The sequence below is a fragment of the Salvelinus namaycush genome, chromosome 2 (genome assembly GCF_016432855.1).
Source record: "Salvelinus namaycush isolate Seneca chromosome 2, SaNama_1.0, whole genome shotgun sequence".
NCBI classification, from domain to species: domain Eukaryota; kingdom Metazoa; phylum Chordata; class Actinopteri; order Salmoniformes; family Salmonidae; genus Salvelinus; species Salvelinus namaycush.
The window spans coordinates 64,942,119-64,963,049 of NC_052308.1; the positions used below are offsets into that span (position 1 = coordinate 64,942,119).

At 42.1% G+C, this 20,931-nt stretch overlaps 1 protein-coding gene across 1 annotated transcript; it reads right to left on the reverse strand.

Moving 5' to 3' along the window:
* Positions 1-35: 35 nt before the first annotated feature.
* On the reverse strand, positions 36-20,593 carry LOC120066140 (eukaryotic translation initiation factor 3 subunit A-like). The gene is made up of 4 exons (XM_039017286.1): positions 20,437-20,593; positions 9,172-9,671; positions 4,763-4,891; positions 36-3,397 (listed from the first exon to the last, which is right to left on the reverse strand). Exons 2-4 carry the CDS (start codon positions 9,580-9,582, stop codon positions 1,052-1,054), a joined length of 2,886 nt encoding a protein of 961 aa, XP_038873214.1. The 5' UTR covers positions 9,583-9,671; positions 20,437-20,593; the 3' UTR covers positions 36-1,051.
* Positions 20,594-20,931: the final 338 nt, after the last annotated feature.

A 20,931-nucleotide genomic window follows, 5' to 3' on the forward strand; every position in this document is an offset into this window, starting at 1 on the left:
AATTACTTTGACATACTCCACACTTACAATATTAGACAATCTTTTATTCAATTAAATATATACAAAGTAAAAGTGATCTATAGACTGAAGTGGGGAATGAAACATGGGCAGTTTTTTTGCTTTCAGCCATCAGGCATGAGAACTTACAAACATGTAATCAATGGTCTTTTCATTGCATTTACACACATGTACTATGCCCAGGGCCAGGGTTTCTTTCCTGACCACATGACCAGACCATGTAAACTCCATGCCCTTATTATTTGGTTTATAACGGGAGAGAAAATGCATTTGCTGAGCAGATATAATAGTAAAGAAAAAACGCTGGCCCTACCCATACCACATACAATACAAAACATTACACTGAAAATAGCTTCAACATGAAGAAGTTAAACTATAACAAATCCTTTGCTAGTGTCATGACAAATTTAGCTTCTTAGGGACCACTTCTTCTACAGTCTCAGCATGTAGTTTCTCCCCATCTATCATTGCTACTCCTTCTGGATCTTGGGCTCCTCTCCAAAGGGGAAATCCTTTACAGCCACCTGAGGAGCGAGCCACTTTCCCTGTTGCTTCTGCAAGCAATCACTTTATTTTGTGCTGGTGAGCCTTATTCCTCCTCTTCAAATGCCATTTCCTCTTACACATACACTTCCTTTGAAAATTATGATAACTCTTCATGAAAATACCTGTGAAGAATATATTGTTTACCCCCTTTGCTTTCTTCATTCACCCTGGTTCAGAGGGGGACTTCTTTGTCACCATCTGACAGGACACTTTCACTACATCTTCTGCATGTTTCTGTCTCTTCCATGTTTATTCTTTTCACTTTCGCTACGGCTTCTGCATGCTTCTGTCTCTTTCCCTCGCAGTTGCTAGAGGGCTGGGTGTATGTGTATCTCTGAGTTAAGATCAACCAATCAACTGAATTTATTTATAAAGCCCTTTTTCATCAGTAAATGTCACAACGCGCTTAGACAGAACTCAGTGCTTAGACAATGTGGCCCAGTCTGAAGATACCCCCAGAAAGGGCCAACCAGCAGGATGTAACTGCTTAGGTGAAGTGAAGGCCATCCTCACTTGGGGAATGTTGCTTTTCAGTTAGCTTTTCAACAGTATCAAAAATACATTTTGGATTGTTTTTATTCTCCTCAATCTGGTTGGAAAAGTAGGCTGATCGGGCAGCATTGAGGGCTTTTCGATATTGCGCTTTACTGTCTTCCCAAGCTAGTCGGAAGACTTCCAATTTGGTGGAGCGCCATTTCCGTTCCATTTGTCTGGAAACTTGCCTCAGGGCTTTGTTATGTTCTTTATACCAGGGAGCTAGTTTCTTCTGACAAATGGGGGGGTTACGTAGGAGGGGCAAGACTGCTGCAGTGCTGGCAGGCTGGGTAGATGAGAGATGGAGGTTGCTAGTAGCAGGCTGGGTAGATGAGAGCTGGAGGTTGCTAGTAGCAGGCTGGGTAGATGAGAGCTGGAGGTTGCTAGCAGGTTGGGTAGATGAGAGCTGGAGGTTGCTAGCAGGTTGGGTAGATGAGAGCTGGAGGTTGCTAGCAGGTTGGGTAGATGAGAGCTGGAGGTTGCTAGCAGGCTGGGTAGATGTGAGCTGGAGGTTGCTAGCAGGCTGGGTGTATGAGTATGTCTGGTTTAAGGCTGCGGTGCCATAAGAGTAATATGGGGGGGCGCTGGGGTAGGCTGGATACCCAGGGGGGTTAGGTAGGAGGGGCTTGTTACTAGGCAGCATGGCACCAGCTGGCATGATTTCAGGTGGCATGGTAACAGGGAGCATAATACCAGGAAGCATGGTACCAGGCGGCATGTTACCAGGGGGCATGGCACCAGCGGGCATGGCACCAGGGGGATAACCCCACCCTGGAGGGAAGGCGATGGTGTAGGGACTGCTGTGGTATGTCATATACTGAGAGTACTGGTTGGTGGAGTAGTTTGCCATCATAAATGCATGAGGATGAGAAACAGGGTATATAGGGTCCATAGAGTATGAGTAGTGCTCAATGGAGTTTTCCCTGGACTCATCCTCATACATATCCCTCTCAGATCTCGCTCTGTCCCAGTCTCGAGTACTAGAGTGGCTGTCCCAGTCGCTCTCGCTGTCCCAGTCTCTGGCGGGGCATTTGTCTCGGTCTCTGGTCCTTTGCAGCCACCTTTCTATATCCTTGTCTATCTCTCGGTTTCTGTCTCTCTCAGATCTGTATTTGTCCCGGTCTCTCACTCTGTCCCGGTCTTTCTCCCGGCCTCCGTCCCTGCCTTTCTCTGGGTCCCTGTCTCTTCCAGATCTGTCCCGGTCTCTCTCGCAGCCTCCGTCACAGTCTTTCTCTGGGTCTCTGTCCCTGTCTCTCTCAGATCTGTATCTGCCCCCGTCTCTCCTAGATCTGTCCCGGTCTCTCTCTCGGCCTCCATCCCAGTCCTTCTCTGGGTCTCTGTCCCTGTCTTTATCTCTGTTCCTTTCTGATCTGTTCGTTTCTCTGACTACCGGTATGTCCTTGTCTCTCTCTCTGGTACTAGAGTGTCTGTGCCCGTCTCCCTTTCGGTTTCTCTCAGATCTGTCCCTTTCTCTGACTCTGTCCTTGTCTCTGGTACTAGAGCATCTTGGCCCGGATCTCTCTCTCGTAGAACTTTCCCCTTCTCTGGCTCTGTCCTCTCTGTCCTCTCTGTCCCGGTCTCTGTGCCCATCTCTCTCTCCATCTCTTTCAGATCTCTCCATTTCTCTGACTATATCCTCCTCCCTCTCTCTGTCCTTGTCTCTGGTACCAGAGTGTCGGTGCCAGTCCCTCTCAGATCTGTCCCTGTGTCTCTCTTTGTCCCATTCCTTGTTACTAGAGCTGCTGTATTCAACGGTCATGTTTGAGTGCTGGTTTAGAAGGGGGCTAGGGCTGGCGCTGTCTGATGGTAATGAGGAAGTACTGAGATGTTTAAATAAGGGCTCGCTCTCCTTTTTCTCTTTTTCCTTCTCATTCTCAAACTCCTTCATTTTCAAGTCTCCCATCTTCCCATACAGCCTATCATTGGTCCTGTCTGTCAGCCGACCCAACTCCTCAACCCCCAAGTCCAGCCCAACGATCTCCAGCAGGGTCTGCATCCGCTCGTACCGCTGCTCATCCTCAAGCCTCACCTTCTCCTCAACTGGAGAAGACTTGGATCTACTGCTGGAATCAACATGACCCTCGAGCAGAGTCGGCAAAACTTGCGGTAGCTCCTCGCCCACAATGAGTAACTCATTTTCATCGTTGACGATCTTTGAGAGCTTGTTGATGTCCACACCTTCATTGAGGACATTGAGGAAGCGCTGGAAACCTGTGGCTGCTATGTCTTTCTCCTGTGTCCTGAGTGAGTGAACTGGCCTCTGAATGGTTGGATTATGTTGTTTATCATTAGGGACCACCTAACAGGAAACGTTATGAGGAAATATCAATTAATATCTATCCACTTCAGCTATAAACAAACAAAAAGTGTATTATCTGCTTGCATCATCAAGACGACCCATCAAACTTAATTTACGTAGCGTTTATGTGTGCATTTCACACTACCTTTGTGTTATCATGGGCTTGCTATATTCATCTGCTGTTTGTTTTGGTTGTTTCAGATTATTTTGTGCCCAATAGAAATTAATGGTGAATAATGTGTCATTTTGGAGTCACTTTTATTGTAAATAAGAATAGAAAATGTTTCTAAATACTTCTGCATTAATGTGGCTCCTACCATGATTACGGATAATCCTGAATGAATCGTGAATAATTCTGCGTGAGAAAGTTACAGATGCACAAATATATCATACCCACAAGACATGCTAACCTCTCACCATTACAATAACGGGAGGTTAGTCTTGTGGGTATGATATTTGTGTATCTAACTTTTTCACTCAGAATTATTCACGATTCATTCAGGATTATCCGTAATCATGGTAGGAGCCACATTAATGCAGAAGTGTTTAGAAACATATTCTATTCTTGTTTACAATAAAAGTGACTCCAAAATGACTATACATTTTTTACCATTCATTTCTATTGGGCACAAAATAATCTGAAACACAACCAAAACAAACAGCAAATGCATCCAACAAAGCTTGATGTCATCCTTGTGTGCTATGAATATGGGACCAAATACTTCACTTTTTACTACTTTAATACACATAAGTGAATTTGTCCCAATACTTTTGGTCCCATAAAATGGAGACTATGTACAGAAAGTAATGTCATTTCTAAACGGTTTACTCGATATGGATAAAAATACCCTCAAATTAAAGCTGACAGTCTGCACTTTAATCCCACAGTCATTGTTTGTTTTTAAATACAAACCTGTGGAGTAGACACAAAATAAGATAAAATGCTTCACTGTCCCAATAATTACGGAGGGCACTGTATTTGGTTGCATTCTGTCAACTGCATTTTACTCATAATGACTCATTCAGCAATGATTGGCTGTTATCTGACTAGCTATGCTACAAGTCCATCTCAATGACTGTTAGCATGATAGGTAGCAATTGATGCATCTGTGCATCTGAAAGGATAACAACATTTTCATGCAGGTGGTTGATGGACACTAATATAGCCATGACATTCTAGACAACACTGTAGGCCTATAAGAACACAAAAAAAGACTATGATGCGTACAAGTAGGTAGACACTTAATATCTAGCGTATGTGGGATGGGTGTCAATCACAGAAATCGATTGTATTCATCGGGGGCCATGGTTTTCTTGACTTCCGTATGATACTTTTGCCGACCTACTTTTGTGATGGCTACATACCTTATTGTTGGGAGAGCGTCGTTGGTTCATTAAAACCTTCACTCTCAGTCTCAAAGGATGGGCCTCTTCATTTTCTAGGGGAGCGCTAATCATCAGCTCCAATGCTCGCATCTTGTTTTGTTTCTTCGGCTTGGCAGGGGTATCACGGAGGAAAAGAGAGAAGATTTTAATATAATATATGCCATTTCATGCGTGCCTACATTTTACATATGCCTGGTCCCAGGAATCGAACCTAGTACCCTGGCATTACAAGCGCCACGCTCTACCTACTGATCTACAAAGGACCACATACTAAAAGGACCATTTTAGTATGTGTAAGGAAGTTGACCCTGGATAGTGATCCAAGGTCAGTTTTTATTTACCTCTTAGCAGCAGAAAAACCTGGTTCTTACATTAACTATTAAGTCCATGTAGTAGAAACATCAGAATCCAAACACCAAGAAAGATCTGGTGGTCACCCTGATTGTGCGTTTTTTAAATTCTTGCTATGCATAAGCCGTAAACAATAAAGGCGTTTTACTTTTTTCCACTACACGCCTTGATTAATTCTGGAAGTTTTTTGCACAAATGCTTTTTTGTAATTATTTACTATTAAGCATCAACTTCTTTTTCATCTATCAGGAAAAATCTATTTATAACAGGGTTAATTCAGGAGAAAAAATTATATTCAAGACATTCATTGAAATTTGAATTGGTCACACCCCACAGGAAGCAGAAATTGAAATAAAGGAAGTAGAATTTAATTCAAATCAAAGAAATTCAACTGAGACATGAATATATGAGTCTCAATCCATTGACAAATACTTTGCCAAAATCATTTGCCACCTCTAGCTAAAGAAAACACATACCATTTTAAAATGCTAGTTTGATTATAACTCAATGATGTCAAACAGTATTTTGTTTGTATTTTTGTCATGGAGTGTTTGATCTAATGCATTCTGAGAAATGTATTTTTTTTTATCATTACATTTAATAACACGTAAAGTGAATTGTGAATTATACTGAACAAAAATATAAACATGCAACAATTTAAAAGATTTGACAGAGTAACAGTTCATGAGAAAATCAGTCAATTGAAATAAATTCATTATACCCTTATCTATGAATTTCACATGACTGGGAATACAGATATGCATCTGTTAGTCACAGATGCATTTAAAAAAGGTAGAGGCATAAATCAGATAACCAGTCAGTATCTGGTGTGACCACCATTTGCCTCATGCAGCGCAACACATCTCCTTTGCATAGAGTTGATCAGGGTGTTGATTGTGGCCTGTGAAATGTTGTCCCACTTGTCAACAATGTGCAAAGTTCCTGGATATTGGCGGGAAATGGAACACGCTGTCTTACACGTTGAACAAGAGCATCCCAAACATGCTCAATGGGTGACATGTCTGGTGAGTATGCAGGCCATGGAAAAACTAGGACATTTTCAGCTTCCAGGAATTGTGTACAGATCCTTGTGACATGGGGCCGTGCATTTTCATGCTGAAGCAAGAGGTGATGGCGGCGGATGAATGGCACGACAATGGACCTCAGGATCTCGTCACGATATCTCTGTGCATTCAAATTGTCATCAATAAAATGCAATTGGGTTCATTGTCCGTAGCTTATGCCTGCCCATACCATAACCCCAGCGCCACCATGGAACACTCTGTTCACAACGTTGACATCAGCAAACTGCTAGCCCACACAACGCCATACTGTGGTTGAGGCCAGTTGGACATACTGCCAAATTCTCAAATTTGGTAGAGAAATTAAAATTAAATTCTCTGGCAACAGCTCTAGTGGACATCCCTGCATTCAGAATGCCAATTGCACACTCCCTCAAAACATGAGACATCTGTGGCATTGCGTTGTGTGACAAAACTCCACATTTTAGAGTGGCCTTTTATTGCTCCCAGTACAAGGTGCACCTGTGTAATGATCATGCTGTTTAATCAGCTTCTTGATATGCCACACCTGTCAGGTAGATGGATTATCTTGGCAAAGGGGAAATGCTCACTAACAGGGATGTAAACAAATGTGTGTACAACATTGAAGAGAAGTAAGCTTTTTGTGCGTATGGAACATGTCTGGGATCTTTTATTTCCGCACATGAAACATGGGACCAACACTTCACATGTTCCGTTTATATTTTTGCTCAGTGTATAAGGGAGACAACCTACAAAATCATCTTTTAAATATCTCCAGACCACTGTAATTATAACATGTTTTAGGAATGAAATGTTTAAAAAACATTTAGCTCAGGGGTTTAGCGGTATAGCACTTACCCACCCTGCGTCTTATTTCCCGACCCTAGACTGTGCCTGTTTGGTGACACTTTTCCCATGTTGAAGGATATTTCCGTGGTCGTAGACGGTTCTGATTGGGAAATAATTCAGTTCAATTGATAGATGCTTCCCTTCCAAATCAAACTCAAACATGGATTCCATGTTGTGTTATTGCTTTGCGTGCACACCTGTCTGTGTTTCACACCTGTTTGTCCTAGCTAATCATCCTCACAATAAGGGTGCCATGCTGCAACAGACAGGAAGTAGAACGGAGTCTGTTCGCGTAAACATTGATATACACTACCGCTCAAAAGTTTGGGGTCACTTTGAAATGTCCCTTTTGCCCATTAAAATAAAATAAAATTTATCAGAAATACAGTGTAGACATTGTTAATGTAGTAAATGACTGTTGTAGCTGGAAACGGCTGATTTTTAATGGAATATTTACATAGGCGTACAGCAGCCCATTATCAGCAACCATCACTCCTGTGTTCCAATGGCACATTGTGTTAGCTAATCCAAGTTTATCATTTTAAAAGGCTAATTGATCATTAGAAAACCCTTTTGCAATTATGTTAGAACAGCTGAAAACTGTTGTGCTAATTAAAGAAGCATTAAAACGGGCCTTCTTTAGACTAGTTGAGTATCTGGAGCATCAGCATTTGTGGGTTCGATTACAGGCTCAAAATGGCCAGAAACAAATAACTTTCTTCTGAAACTCGTCAGTATATTCTTGTTCTGAGAAATGAAGGCTATTCCATGCGAGAAACTGCCAATAAACTGAAAATCTCGTACAACGTTGTGTACTACTCCCTTCACAGAACAGCGCAAACTGGCTGAGGAGTGGGAGGCCCCTGTCCACAACTCAGCAAGAGGGCAAATACACTAGAGTGTCTAGTTTGAGAAACAGACACCTCACAAGTCTTCAACTGGCAGCTTCATTAAATAGTACCCGCAACACATCAGTCTCCACGTCAACAGTGAAGAAACGACTCCAGGAGGCTGGACTTCTAGGCAGAGTTCCTCTGTCCAGTGTCTGTGTTCTTTTGCTCATCTTAATCTTTTCTTTTCATTGGCCAGTCTGATATATGGATTTTTCTTTGCAACTCTGCCTACTAGAAGGCCAGCATCCCGGAATCACCTCTTCACTGTTGACGTTGAGACTGGTGTTTTGCGGGTACTATTTAATGAAGCTGCCAGTTGAAGACTTGTGAGGCGTCTGTTTCTCAAACTAGACACTCTAATGTACTTGTCCTCTTGCTCAGTTGTGCACCGGGGCCTCCCACTCCTCTTTCTATTCTGCATAGAGCCAGTTTGCGCTGAGTTTTCAAAAGGGTTTTCTAATGATCAATTAGCCTTTAAAAATGATAAACTTGGATTAGCTAACACATTGTGCCATTGGAACACAGGAGTGATGGTTGCTGATAATGGGCCTCTGTACGCCTATGTAGATATTCCATAAAAAATCTGCCGTTTCCAGCTACAATAGTCATTTACAACATTAACAATGTCTACACTGTATTTCTGATCAATTTGATGTTGTTTTAAAATGGACCAAAAAAAAGTGCTTTTCTTTCAAAAACATGGACATTTCTAAGTGACCCCAAACTTTTGAACGGTAGTGTTCATGTTTGATTTTAATACTTTATTGTGCACAGGTAATGTGAGGGATGCCGATTTAATAAGAACGATCTTCCGACTATGGATATATCTTCAACGTCAGACACGTGCTGCTAAAACAGGTAGTCATTTCAGTGTGATTTAACTTGAACGCCGAAGACTGAATGCCCCAAGACGAAACGTTAAATAAATGTACTTACACGTTACTGACTGTATACATGACGGCGAGCTTGTAGGTCTACAACATGTCAAACAGTATTGGTCACCATACATGGTGTCAACATGAAAATAATGATGTATGGAATAAATTATCTATTTGAATTTCATTGAATTACTCAAAGTAAGGGGAATTTGACCAAAACTATCCCTTTAATTCAAATTAAATTCTGCTTCCTGTGGTGTGTGGCTAATTCAATTAAAATCCCAACATTTTATGGAAATGAGAGACCAATTAGCAACTAAATTAAGAATTGACCCCAACCCTGATGAATAAATACAGAACTAATAGGTACATACCTTATGCATGCACCGTACCGCTGTTCTTCTGAACTTACTCAGAATGTCCAGCACCCTCTGTTTAAGAGGTAGGCATACGCGTGACGACTTGTCGGTGACATGGTTGTATGTTTTGAATATTGTATTGTTGATCTTGGTCTGTTTAGAGATGCCCTTCACTGTTGTGGATGCAGCCTGTGTTTCAGGCATGTCCTTAGCTCCGCGTTTAACTTTTTGCAGAGCAAGAACAGCTTTCTTGTGAGCTATCTTTTCCTCTATGACCTTCAGCTCCTTCTTCTTACGAGCGAGTTCCAGGTCCTCCACACTGAGCTCCACAGGATCTCCATCTGTGTCTGGGGAGAAGGGAGCACTGCTACCCTTCAATGAGCCTTTGCTCCAGTCTCTGGATGATGGGTCCATGATGTAGCTCATAGCAGAGGAAGCACCAGACTGTACCTCTCTGGTTCCAATTGGTATGTTATCTTCCAGCGTGCCTGAGCTGGGATGACTCTTCAGGTTCACTGCAGCATAACATAAAAATGTAAGAAGACATTGGTGAGCTTAATGTAAGCTACATGTTGTTGAATACTGTTGTGCTAGGTTGCCTGGCTCCCCAAACTCCTTGCTCCGGCCAAACGCTATGCCCAAGGGTGTTAATGCATTTATCTGCAATGAGTCTGGATTGGTTGTCACTAGTTACCACAGCCACAAAGTCAAAATTGGCTATATCGTAAAGATTCAAGAAAACAAAAACAAGCTGTTTGGTCTTAATTTAAGGTTAGGCATGAGATTATCAGTGTGGTTAGGGTTTGGTTTAAAGACATTTCAGAAATAGGCAGGGTTTATGACTTTGTGGTAACTAGTGACAACCGTCTGGATCTGAGTACCTCCCCGACAATTTCTAGAACGCAATCACATTCTAACTGTTCCGATTGGTCCCAGACACCGATCAGTTGGGTTTTTAAAATGTGTTATTGGCTTTGATACTCTGGTTTGAAATTATCCAATCGCTGATGACTGTTTTGTACAACCCTAATTTTGACATCACCACAAACAACTTCAAGAATGGCAGTCACTAGCTAGGTTTCCATCCATTTGGAGACAGATTTATGCGAATATTCTAGAATCTGGATAAAGAAAATATGCGAATTTTCCACCATTGGTGTGATAGAAATCAGTATGTGATGATATAGTGCACACAAAAAGTACCTTTTCCCTAAGTTTTCATGAACTGAATTCTATCGCATTTTCAACTCTACCGATAGTTTTGGCACAAAAACTGTTGTGTAAAATAGCAAATGTCTTTACGCTAGTATTGGCATATGTGCTCTAGCCAACAGCTCGCAGATACAGTGCAGGTAGGTTGTGCTGGTAGGCTAGTCTACATAATGAGATTATTATGGATAAGAACAAGAATATTTTTTATTTGTCAAATGGCAGTCAAGCATCGATCATCATGTCACTTGTTCAACCTCTCTTTCGTATCGTCTGAGATTTCCGCGGTCATCCCCCTCTTCAAAGGGGGTAAAACTCTAGACTCAAACTGCTACAGACCTATATCTATCCTACCCTGCCTTTCTAAGTTCTTCGAAAGCCAAGTTAACAAACAGATCACCGACCAATTTCGAATCCCACCATAACTTCTCCGCTATGCAATCTGGTTTCAGAGCTGGTCATGGGTGCACCTCAGCCACGCTCAAGGTCCTAAACGATATCATAACCGCCATCGATAAGAGACAATACTGTGCAGACGTATTCATCGACCTGGCCAAGGCTTTCAACTCTGTCAATCACCACATTCTTATTGGCAGACTCAACAGCCTAGGTTTCTCAAATGACTGCCTCGCCTGGTTCACCAACTACTTCTCTGATAGAGTTTAGTGTGTCAAATCGGAGGGCCTGTTGTCCGGACCTCTGGCAGTCTCTATGGAGGTGCCACAGCGTTCAATTCTCGGGCCGACTCTCTTCTCTGTATACATCAATGATGTTGCTCTTGCTGCCTGTGATTCTCTGATCCACCTCTATGCAGACGACACAATTCTGTATACTTGTGGCCCTTCTTTGGACACTGTTAACTAACCTCCAGATGAGCTTCAATGCCATACAACTCTCCTTCCGCGGCCTACAACTGCTCTTAAATGCAAGTAAAACTAAATGCATGCCCTTCAACTGATCGCTGTCCGCACCTGCCCGCCCGCCCAGCATCACTACTCTGGACGTTCTGACTTAGAATATGTGGACAACTACAAATACCTAGGTGTCTGGTTAGACTGTAAACTCTCCTTCCAGACTCACATTAAGGATCTCCAATCCAAAATTAAATCTAGAAATCGGCTTCCTATTTCGCAACAAAGCATCCTTCACTCATGCTGCCAAACATACCCTCGTAAAACTGACCATCCTACCGTTCCTCGACTTCGGCGATGTCATTTCCAAAATAGCCTCCAACACTCTACTCAACAAATTGGATGCAGTCTATCACAGTGTCATCCGTTTTGTCACCAAAGCCCCATATACTACCCACCATTGCGACCTGTACGCTCTCGTTGGCTGGCCCTCACTTCATACTCGTCGCCAAACCCATTGGCTCCAGGTCATCTACAAGTCTTTGCTAGGTAAAGCCCCGCCTTATCTCAGCTCACTGGTCACCATAGCAGCACCCATCCATAGCACGCGCTCCAGCAGGTATATTTCACTGGTCACCCCCAAAGCCAATTCCTACTTTGGCCGCCTTTCCTTCCAGTTCTCTGCTGCCAATGACTGGAACGAACTGCAAAAATCACTGAAGCTGGAGACTCATTTCTCCCTCCCTAACTTTAAGCACCAGCTGTCAGGGCAGCTCACAGATCACTGCACCTGTACATAGCCCATCTATAAATAGCCCATCTAACTACCTTATCACCATACTGTATTTATTTATTAATCTTGCTCCTTTGCACCCCAGTATCTCTACTTGCACATTCATCTTCTGCACATCTATCACTCCAGTGTTCAATTGCTACATTGTAATTACTTTGCCACCATGGCCTATTTATTGCCTTACCTCCCTCATCTTACCTCATTTGCACACACTGTATAAAGACTTTTCTACTGTATGTTTGTTTATTCCATGTGTAACTCTGTGTTGTTGTATGTGTCAAACTGCTTTGCTTTATCTTGGCCAGGTTGCAGTTGTAAATGAGAACTTGTTCTCAACTAGCCTACCTGGTTAAATAAAAGTGAAATATATAAATATTTTTTAAATTAATAAGACCTTCAATATTTATTGGAAAGAAGCATCAAGATCACCATGCACTAGTGCTGAGCAATTAAATGCCCGTTTTTTTTCTGTTTTTAAACTACAATATTTTGTTTTTTAAACAACAACTAATTGACCAATGTCGGTTCAATTATTTGAATTCCATTTTGTTCAGTTTTTTTCTGTGAGCTCAATGAACACATAGCAGTTTCTCTAGAGATAAATCAGATCCAGTCTGAACTGTGCAATGTGTTAGGGAGTTTTAGTTTCCAACAGGGCCAATATTCATCATAGTTTATAGCATAAAACATGGCAATTAACTACAATGACCACAATTCATTGTGCATCTATTTGTCCGGTCTGTGTTTCTTTTACAGAAGAGGGAGAAGAATGCGCCATCGCAAGGGGATATGGAGCAGCTATTGCTTTGCACCGTATCTCTAACTGAAAATACATGATCTAAATGATTGATAGTTGGTATTCAGCAGTCATGCCTTATTTATTTTAAACTACAAAATAGTGATTTTGTCAGACGGCAAAGGCAGCAGCTCTATAGAGATGAGATGATGACTTGGAAAGAAATAATAGTAATCAAATAAAACAAATAATATATACACAACTGAAATATTTTATTAAAGTAATATGAATAATTGTTGGTTAATAACTGATAAGCAGTAATTGGCAGTCACTACGATTAATTAATAGTTTTATTCTGTTAGAGCATTCAACTCACATAACGCATAGTGAATTTTATTTAAAAATCATCAAAACCTAAATCGAAAACCGTTATTTTTTAATAATCAAACCGAAACCTACCTCAAAAAGCACTAATTGCTCAGAACTACCATTCACTTTCATCACACTGTGAAGTTCTTCATAACTCAACTGTAGTCTAATAAACTGCATGGTTTCCCAAGTCATAGTGGCAGGACCACACCCAGTATCATCGTGTGACTCCAAGTTTAATATGATGGTTATTAGATCAATATTTGCGGATAAAGGCGTTTCCACCGCCATTTCTTGCGAAATACATTTACTGACACAAAAAGATTATCCAAATTATCTTTTGGCATTTATAAAATTGTACCATCATAGCTTTATACGTACAGTGCATTTGGAAAGTATTCAGACCCCTTGACTTTTTCCACATTTTGTTACGTTACAGCCTTATTCTAAAATTGATTAAATAAAAAATCCTCATCAATCTACACACAATATTCCATAATGACAAAGTGAAAACTGGTTTTTAGATTTTTTTGCAAATGTATAAAAATATATATAAATAAATAAAATCGACATTGAGCTCAGGTGCCTCCTGTTTCCATTGATCATCCTTTAGGTGTTTCTACAACTTGAATGGAGACAACCTGTGGTAAATTGAATTGATTCAACATGATTTGGAGAGGCACACACCTGTCTGTATAAGGTCCCACAGTTGACAGTGCATGTCAGAGCAAAAATCTCAAGGATGATCAATGGAAAAAGAATGCACCTGAGCTCGATTTCGAGTCCCATAGCAAAGGGTGTGAATACTTATGTAAATAAGGTATTTGTTTTTATTTATTTTATGCAAAAATGTATAAAAACCTGTTTTTTCTTTGTCATTATTGGGTATTGTGTGTAGATTGATGAGGAAATTTTATTTCATCAATTTTAGAATAACATGCTGACCAAACCGGACACACGCGTGCGCCTGCATGCGCCATCGCGCGCATGTTGTTTTTGTACCCCCACACCAGACACGATCAGGACACGCAGGTTGAAATATCAAAACAAACTCTGAACCAATTATATTAATTTGGGGACAAGTCAAAAAGCATTAAACATTTATGGCAGTTTAGCTAGCTAGCTTGCTGTTGCTAGCTAATTTGTCCTGGGATATAAACATTGGGTTGTTATTTTACCTGAAATGCACAAGGTCCTCTACTCCGACAATTAATCCACAAATAAAACGGTAAACTGAATTCCTTTCTCGTCATCTCTCCTCCTTCCTCAAGCTTCTTTTTTTACATCTTTGGACTTTATATGGTGGTTGGCAACCAACTTTACAGTGCATTACTACAACCGACTGGAGTGTGGACGTCAGTTCATCTTTCAATCACTCACGTGGGTATATGCTCCTAAAAACCAATGAAGAGATGGCACGGGGGTATATGCTCCTAAAAACCAATGAGATGGGCGAGGCCGGACTTTGCAATGCATTGAGCGTCACAAATAGAACCTATTTCTATTTTAGCGCCTGGCCACGCAGACGCTCGCTGGGGCTCGCGAGCAGTGTGGGTCCAATGATTGAATAACATGTATGTGTACATTTATTTTGCAAAGCTCGCACATGCGAGCGGTGTGGTCAGCATGTAAGGTTGTAATGTTACAAAATGTGGAAAAAGTCAAGGGGTCTGAATACTTTCCGAATGCACAGTACCGCGGCTAAGGGCTGTTATAAGCACGATGCAATGCGGAGTGCCTGGATACAGCCCTTAGACGTGGTATATTGGCCATATACAACAAACCCCAGAGGTGCCTGCCTTATTGCTATTATAAACTGTTTAACAATGTAATTAGGGGGCCTCCCGGGTGGCGCAGTGGTCTAGGGCACTGCATCGCAGTGCTAGCTGCGCCACCAGAGTCTCTGGGTTCGCGCCCAGGCTCTGTCGCAGCCGGCCGCGACCGGGAGGTCCGTGGGGCGACGCACAATTGGGCTAGCGTCGTCCGGGTTAGGGAGGGTTTGGCCGGTAGGGATATCCTTGTCTCATCGCGCTCCAGCGACTTCTGTGGCAGGCCGGGCGCAGTGCGCGCTAACCAAGGGGGCCAGGTGCACGGTGTTTCCTCCGACACATTGGTGCGGCTGGCTTCCGGGTTGGAGGCGCGCTGTGTTAAGAAGCAGTGCGGCTTGGTTGGGTTGTGCTTCGGAGGACGCGTGGCTTTCGACCTTCGTCTCTCCCGAGCCCGTACGGGAGTTGTAGCGATGAGACAAGATAGTAATTACTAGCGATTGGATACCACGAAAATTGGGGAGAAAAGGGGATAAAAAAATATTAAAAAATATTAAAATATTATGTAATTAGAAGAGTAAAAATAAATGTTTTGTCATACCCGTGGTACATGTAAGGGATAAACGCCGATGTTCTGTAAATTACCTTGGAAATAATGGACGATGCAGCGGGACGAGGTGGTCCCTTTTTCCAAGGTAATGTACAGAACGGAGGCGTTTATCCAGCTTATACCACAGTTGCCAAACAAAACAATATGAAAGCACACATTTACCGGTAAAAATACATATCTTTCGCTGATATTTTCATAAGCAAATTCATACTTTCTCATCTTTTGGTTTGCTAGAGACGCGACCCAGTCGTTCGATTAGTTTGATATTTACAGACGTGACCCACTCATTCGTTCTTAATGTTCCGTTCTTATCCCATGCTTGCTGCTAGCTAGTGTGAACACCCCTTGCGGGTGTAAAACTAGCCAGCCAACTTGCTACAGCTACACAGTCATTACCTCTGCAGCCAGAATAACAGCAGTTTATCCAGTTTATACCACAGTTGCCAAAGAAACAATACTAAGCACACATTTAGTGGTAGGAAAAAAAGGGTTGATATTTTCATTTATATAAACAAGTTCATACTTTGTCTTCTTTTGGACACGACCCAGTCATATGTTCTTTATGTTCTGTTGCCATGCTCTCTGGCAACATTCCTATGACTTACTTGCGGCTAACACAGTCACTACCTCTGCAGGCAGAATAACAGCAAAGTAGCTGTTTTCTATTGACATTCATTTGGATACATCCATAACAATGAGCTGATAATGCCCGGGAATAGATAGAAAACATCTTTCCACTAGATGTTGGAATATTGCTGCGGGGACTTGCTTCCATTCAGCCACAAGAGCGTTAGTGAGGTCGGGCACTGATGTTGGGCGATTAGGCCTGGCTCGCAGTCGACGTTCCAATTCATCCCAAAGGTGTTCGATGGGGTTCAGGTCTCTGTGCAGGCCAGTCAAGTCCTTCCACACCAATCTCAACAAACCATTTCTGTATGGACCTCACTTTGTGCACGGGGGCATTGTCACGCTGAAACAGGAAAGGGCCTGCCCTAAACTGTTACCACTAAGTTGGAAGCACAGAATCGTCTATAATGTAACTGTACTGTATATATAGTGTAGATGTCCTGGATGGCAGGGAGCTCGGCCTCAGTGATGTACTGGACTGTCCGCGCCACCCTCTTTGGTGCCATGCGATCGAGGGCAGTGCTATTGCCATACCAGGCTAGATCTGAACACAATCAGACCACATAGCGACTTTTGTGCGTCTAGACCAGTCTTTTCAATGCGATTTCCGTATTCTGATACCGTAGCAGAAGTTGCATGTAAGTATCAAGTGTAGACAGACAACAGATCGTGTCTACACTTGACACTTACATGCGACTTATGGTATCAGCAGGGGTGCCACTTCCACTGGGGACGGCGGGACATTCTGAATTCAAATTTTTGTCATTGCTGTGATACCAAACACAGTATCGGTGTGCTTTAGGACCATGCAGACGCCTCAGAGAGGTCGGGTAGGCTCTTTGGTGGTATCAGCCAGCTGGATTTAGGACCGCGCCGACACCACAGAGCGTGCGGACAGGCTGTGTGAAGGAAAAGCTTCTGAAAGGCTGGCTTATAGGACCGTCACGGGAGACATGAACAGAGGCAGGTGCTGTATGTTGTGCTTTTTCTTTGAGTTGTAAAAGCAAGCAGAGCAGAAACTGGTTACTCTTTATTTGACTGATGCAAGGTAACTGCGGTTTGACTTAACGGGAAATAATTTATTCCTAGTGCTGAGCTAGTAGTGTAGCTAACTGACATGTAACATTAGCTAATGTTTCATCCCCTCTCGACTGAAGTTCTGTCTAAAGTAAATTAACTAGCTACAGTGGCTAGCTAGTAGTTACCACAGCCAGTTCAGCTATAGCTATCTCAGTATCTGTCAGGTAGCAGTATTTAACAGCTGTTGTGTGTATGGAAATGTTTTGTAGCCTTTGTTTTGTCCTGTTTCAACAGAAGTAAATTAACTTGGCTAGTTTTTGCCAGTTGATGTACCATTAGAGCTAGCCAAAAGTTGTCTGATGCTAGCTAGCTCACTAACTTCAGCTATTATTTTTGCCTCAATCACACTAGATGAAACCAGCGGCCAAACGATTGAAGACCAAATTTCAGATTTTTTTTTTACAGTGCAATGTGAGTTTATTAGAGTCAGTATAGCAATGTAACGTTATTGATCTGGCGTAACTACATGACAGCAGTTTAAAGCTACAGTCTAGGATCTGGGAATAATGGTAATTTCAATTATTGAACCATTGGTTCTATTCTTGGATAATAATGTATAAATGTACACAAAGGAAATTATTTGTAATGCCTCATTTTAGCAGGATCAGATGGTGACAGGGGTCTCAGCAGGATCAAGAAACCAGGGAAGACCAGTCTGTGGTGCGGTAAGGTGAACTTATATGTTATGCTCTTGTGAAGGCTGTCTGAATTCTGGCAAAGAGTATGTTATTTTATCTCAGCATATCTACAGATTCTCCTTTCTCCCCGTTTTTTTGTTTGCTTGGAAATGTTGATACTGGAGACTGATATCAGAAGAAACTATGTAACCTAGCATTTATAGCGGCTAAGAAATGCATTGCTATTAATTGGAAGGTTGGTTATCCTCTGACAATGTCACAAAGGATGGCAGAAATGTAAAGATTAAGGGTATAGTGTGCAACTTTCATAAGGTCTGGATGCCTTATATGGAATACTGTACACATGAAAACATGCCCACGTCAGGGGAGAGGGGTCCAACGCCCTGCAGTGCCCCAACCCATCACACCCCACTCAGCTTTAGGATCTTAGTGAAACATTTATTATTGGTTTCAGGTGTGTTAGGCCAAGGTCAGAATGACAACCAACACTAGCTGCTGGGCTGCTCAGTCCTGGCCCAGGGGACAGCCGTACTGTTGGTTGTCATTCTGACCTTGGCCTAACACACCTGAAACCAATAATAAATGTTTCACTAAGATCCTAAAGCTGAGTGGGGTGTGATGGGTTGGGGCACTGCAGGGCGTTGGACCCCTAGGGACAAGACGGGGCGATCCAGCTATATTGTGTGCAAGTCAAAAGAGCTATACAGTAGTATAACGACCCTGGGTTTATAAGAGCGGAAATCGACTCTACCGCACAGTCGATAGCGCGCCGGACCTCGGGCTAGAAGGTCGAGGGTTCGAGACCTGCTCCCTGCAGTTTCATTACATTGGTGTCAGAAGTGATTGGACCTTGTATCCACGACAGTGCGTGTGCTTGGCCGGTGAGCGCGTTCCTGTAAGACGTAGAGTCGCAAGCTAGCGCGTAGACGCGCTCTTTGAAAGGAGGGAGTAGTGTAACGACCCTGGGTTTATAAGCGCGGAAATCGACTCTGCCGCTCGAGCATGCTTTTGCGGCACAGTCGATAGCGCGCCGGACCTAGGGCTAGAAGGTCGAGGGTTCGAGACCTGATCCCTGCTGTTTCATTACAGTACTATTAGGCCTATGATATGAATTGCAGTGCCCTCGTAATTATTGGGACAGTGAAGCATTTTTCTTCTTTTGGCTCTATCCTCCAAAAGTTTGGATTTTAGATCAAACAATGACTATGAAGTTAAAGTGCAGACTGTCAGGATTAATTTGAGGTTATTTTCATCCATATCGGGTGGACTGTTTAGAAATGACAGCACTTTTTGTACATAGTCCCCCCATTTTAGGGGACCGAAAGTATTGGGACAAATTCACTTGTATGTGTATTAATGTAGTAAAAAGTGAAGTATTTGGTCCCCACATTCATAGCATGCAATGACAAGATCAAGCTTGTGAGTCTAAAAATTTGTTGGATGCATTTGCTGTTTGTTTTGGTTGTTTCAGATTACTTTGTGCCCAATAAAAATGAATGGTAAATTATGTATTATGTCTATTTGGAATCACTTTTATTGTAAATAAGAATATAATTTGTTTCTAAAAGCTTCTACATTAATGTGGATGCTACCATGATTATGGATAATTCTAAATGAATCATGAATAATTATGAGAGAGAAAGTTAGACGCACAAATATCATACCCCCAAGACATGCTAACCTCTCACCACTACAATAACATGGGAGGCTAGATTTTTTTTTTTTGGGGGGGGGGTATGATGTGTGCGTCTAACTTTCTCACTCATCATTATTCACAATTCATTCAGGTTTATCCATAATCATGGTAGCATCCACACTCATGTAGAAGCATTTGGAAACATATATTATTATTTACAGTAAGTGACCACAAAATTATGCCAAAAGGGTCATTAGATTGTGTAGAAATGCAGGAAATTTGTTTGATGTCCCAAAAAATTGAGGGAGGACCCCCATTCCCCCCTCCAGGTTATGTCCCCTCACTTCCCCTCACTTCTAAAACCAAAGTTGCGCCCCTGGCTATCAGAATATGAAGATATCACAGAGAAGACTGGTCTAGACGCACATGAGTGGCTTTGTGATGATTGTGTTCAGATCTTGCTGACCACTTCAGGACGTGGTCAGGAATGCAATGCGGACTTCTCAGTCTGGATGCAATCAGGCTAACGAAAGCGCATACAGTGGGCGACGTCATAAGCAGTCCTCCCACAAGTCTCCATAAAACTTGTGTTTTGGGACCAATTGGCACTTTTTCATTATAACTTGAGGAAATTCGTTCCTAGCGTGTGAGGAACGCGATTGCTGGCTTCAAATGCTAGCCATAAATGCTAACTATGATCAGAATACTAAAGCTGCATGAATCTGAAGCAGAACCTGTTCTACTAAGCTAGGTAGCTAACGTTAGCTTGTAGCTATGCCATTTTCAGAACGTGCTGTGAGCGTGACAGAAGCATATAACGTTAGCCCGATAACTGTTTTTATCATAACCAAACACATTACCTTATTCTTAAAAATAATTTGCAAGCAGTAGCTATAAAACTATTGTTTACCTCCTGTCTGCAACCTCACCCACGCTCGTCTTAGGCCTTAAAGAGGGTAACTTACCATCTCATTATGTTCGCCTTGTCATTTTAGATTTTGAGGCGTCAAACAAGTTCCACGCAATTGCATAAAAATGCATATATTAGCTAGTACAAAAGCAACGATCTAGCTAGCCAAGGACATAAATAATTGTATTTTTCTGCTGTACCTGCTTCTGTAATTTTTTTTCACCTTCTTGTGATTCAAATTCCAATACCGCCACCAACAGGACGGAGTGTGGAGCATAGTTTAGATCATCAGCATGACTTCCATATTGATGTTACTTTTTGAGAAAAATAAATAAATAAAATAACTCTTTATTTGTATATATACACAGTGAGAGGATCCACAGAAATGGGTTAAGAGTTTTTCCTGACCAAATGACCAGCCTAGGAAAATCTCCAGGCCCTAATTAAAGCTAAAAGCCTATATAGGGAATCATTTTTGCTAGTCAGATCACGTTTTCAAGAAAAGCCCCATACCGTACCCATGCTACTACATATAAATCCAATCTGAACA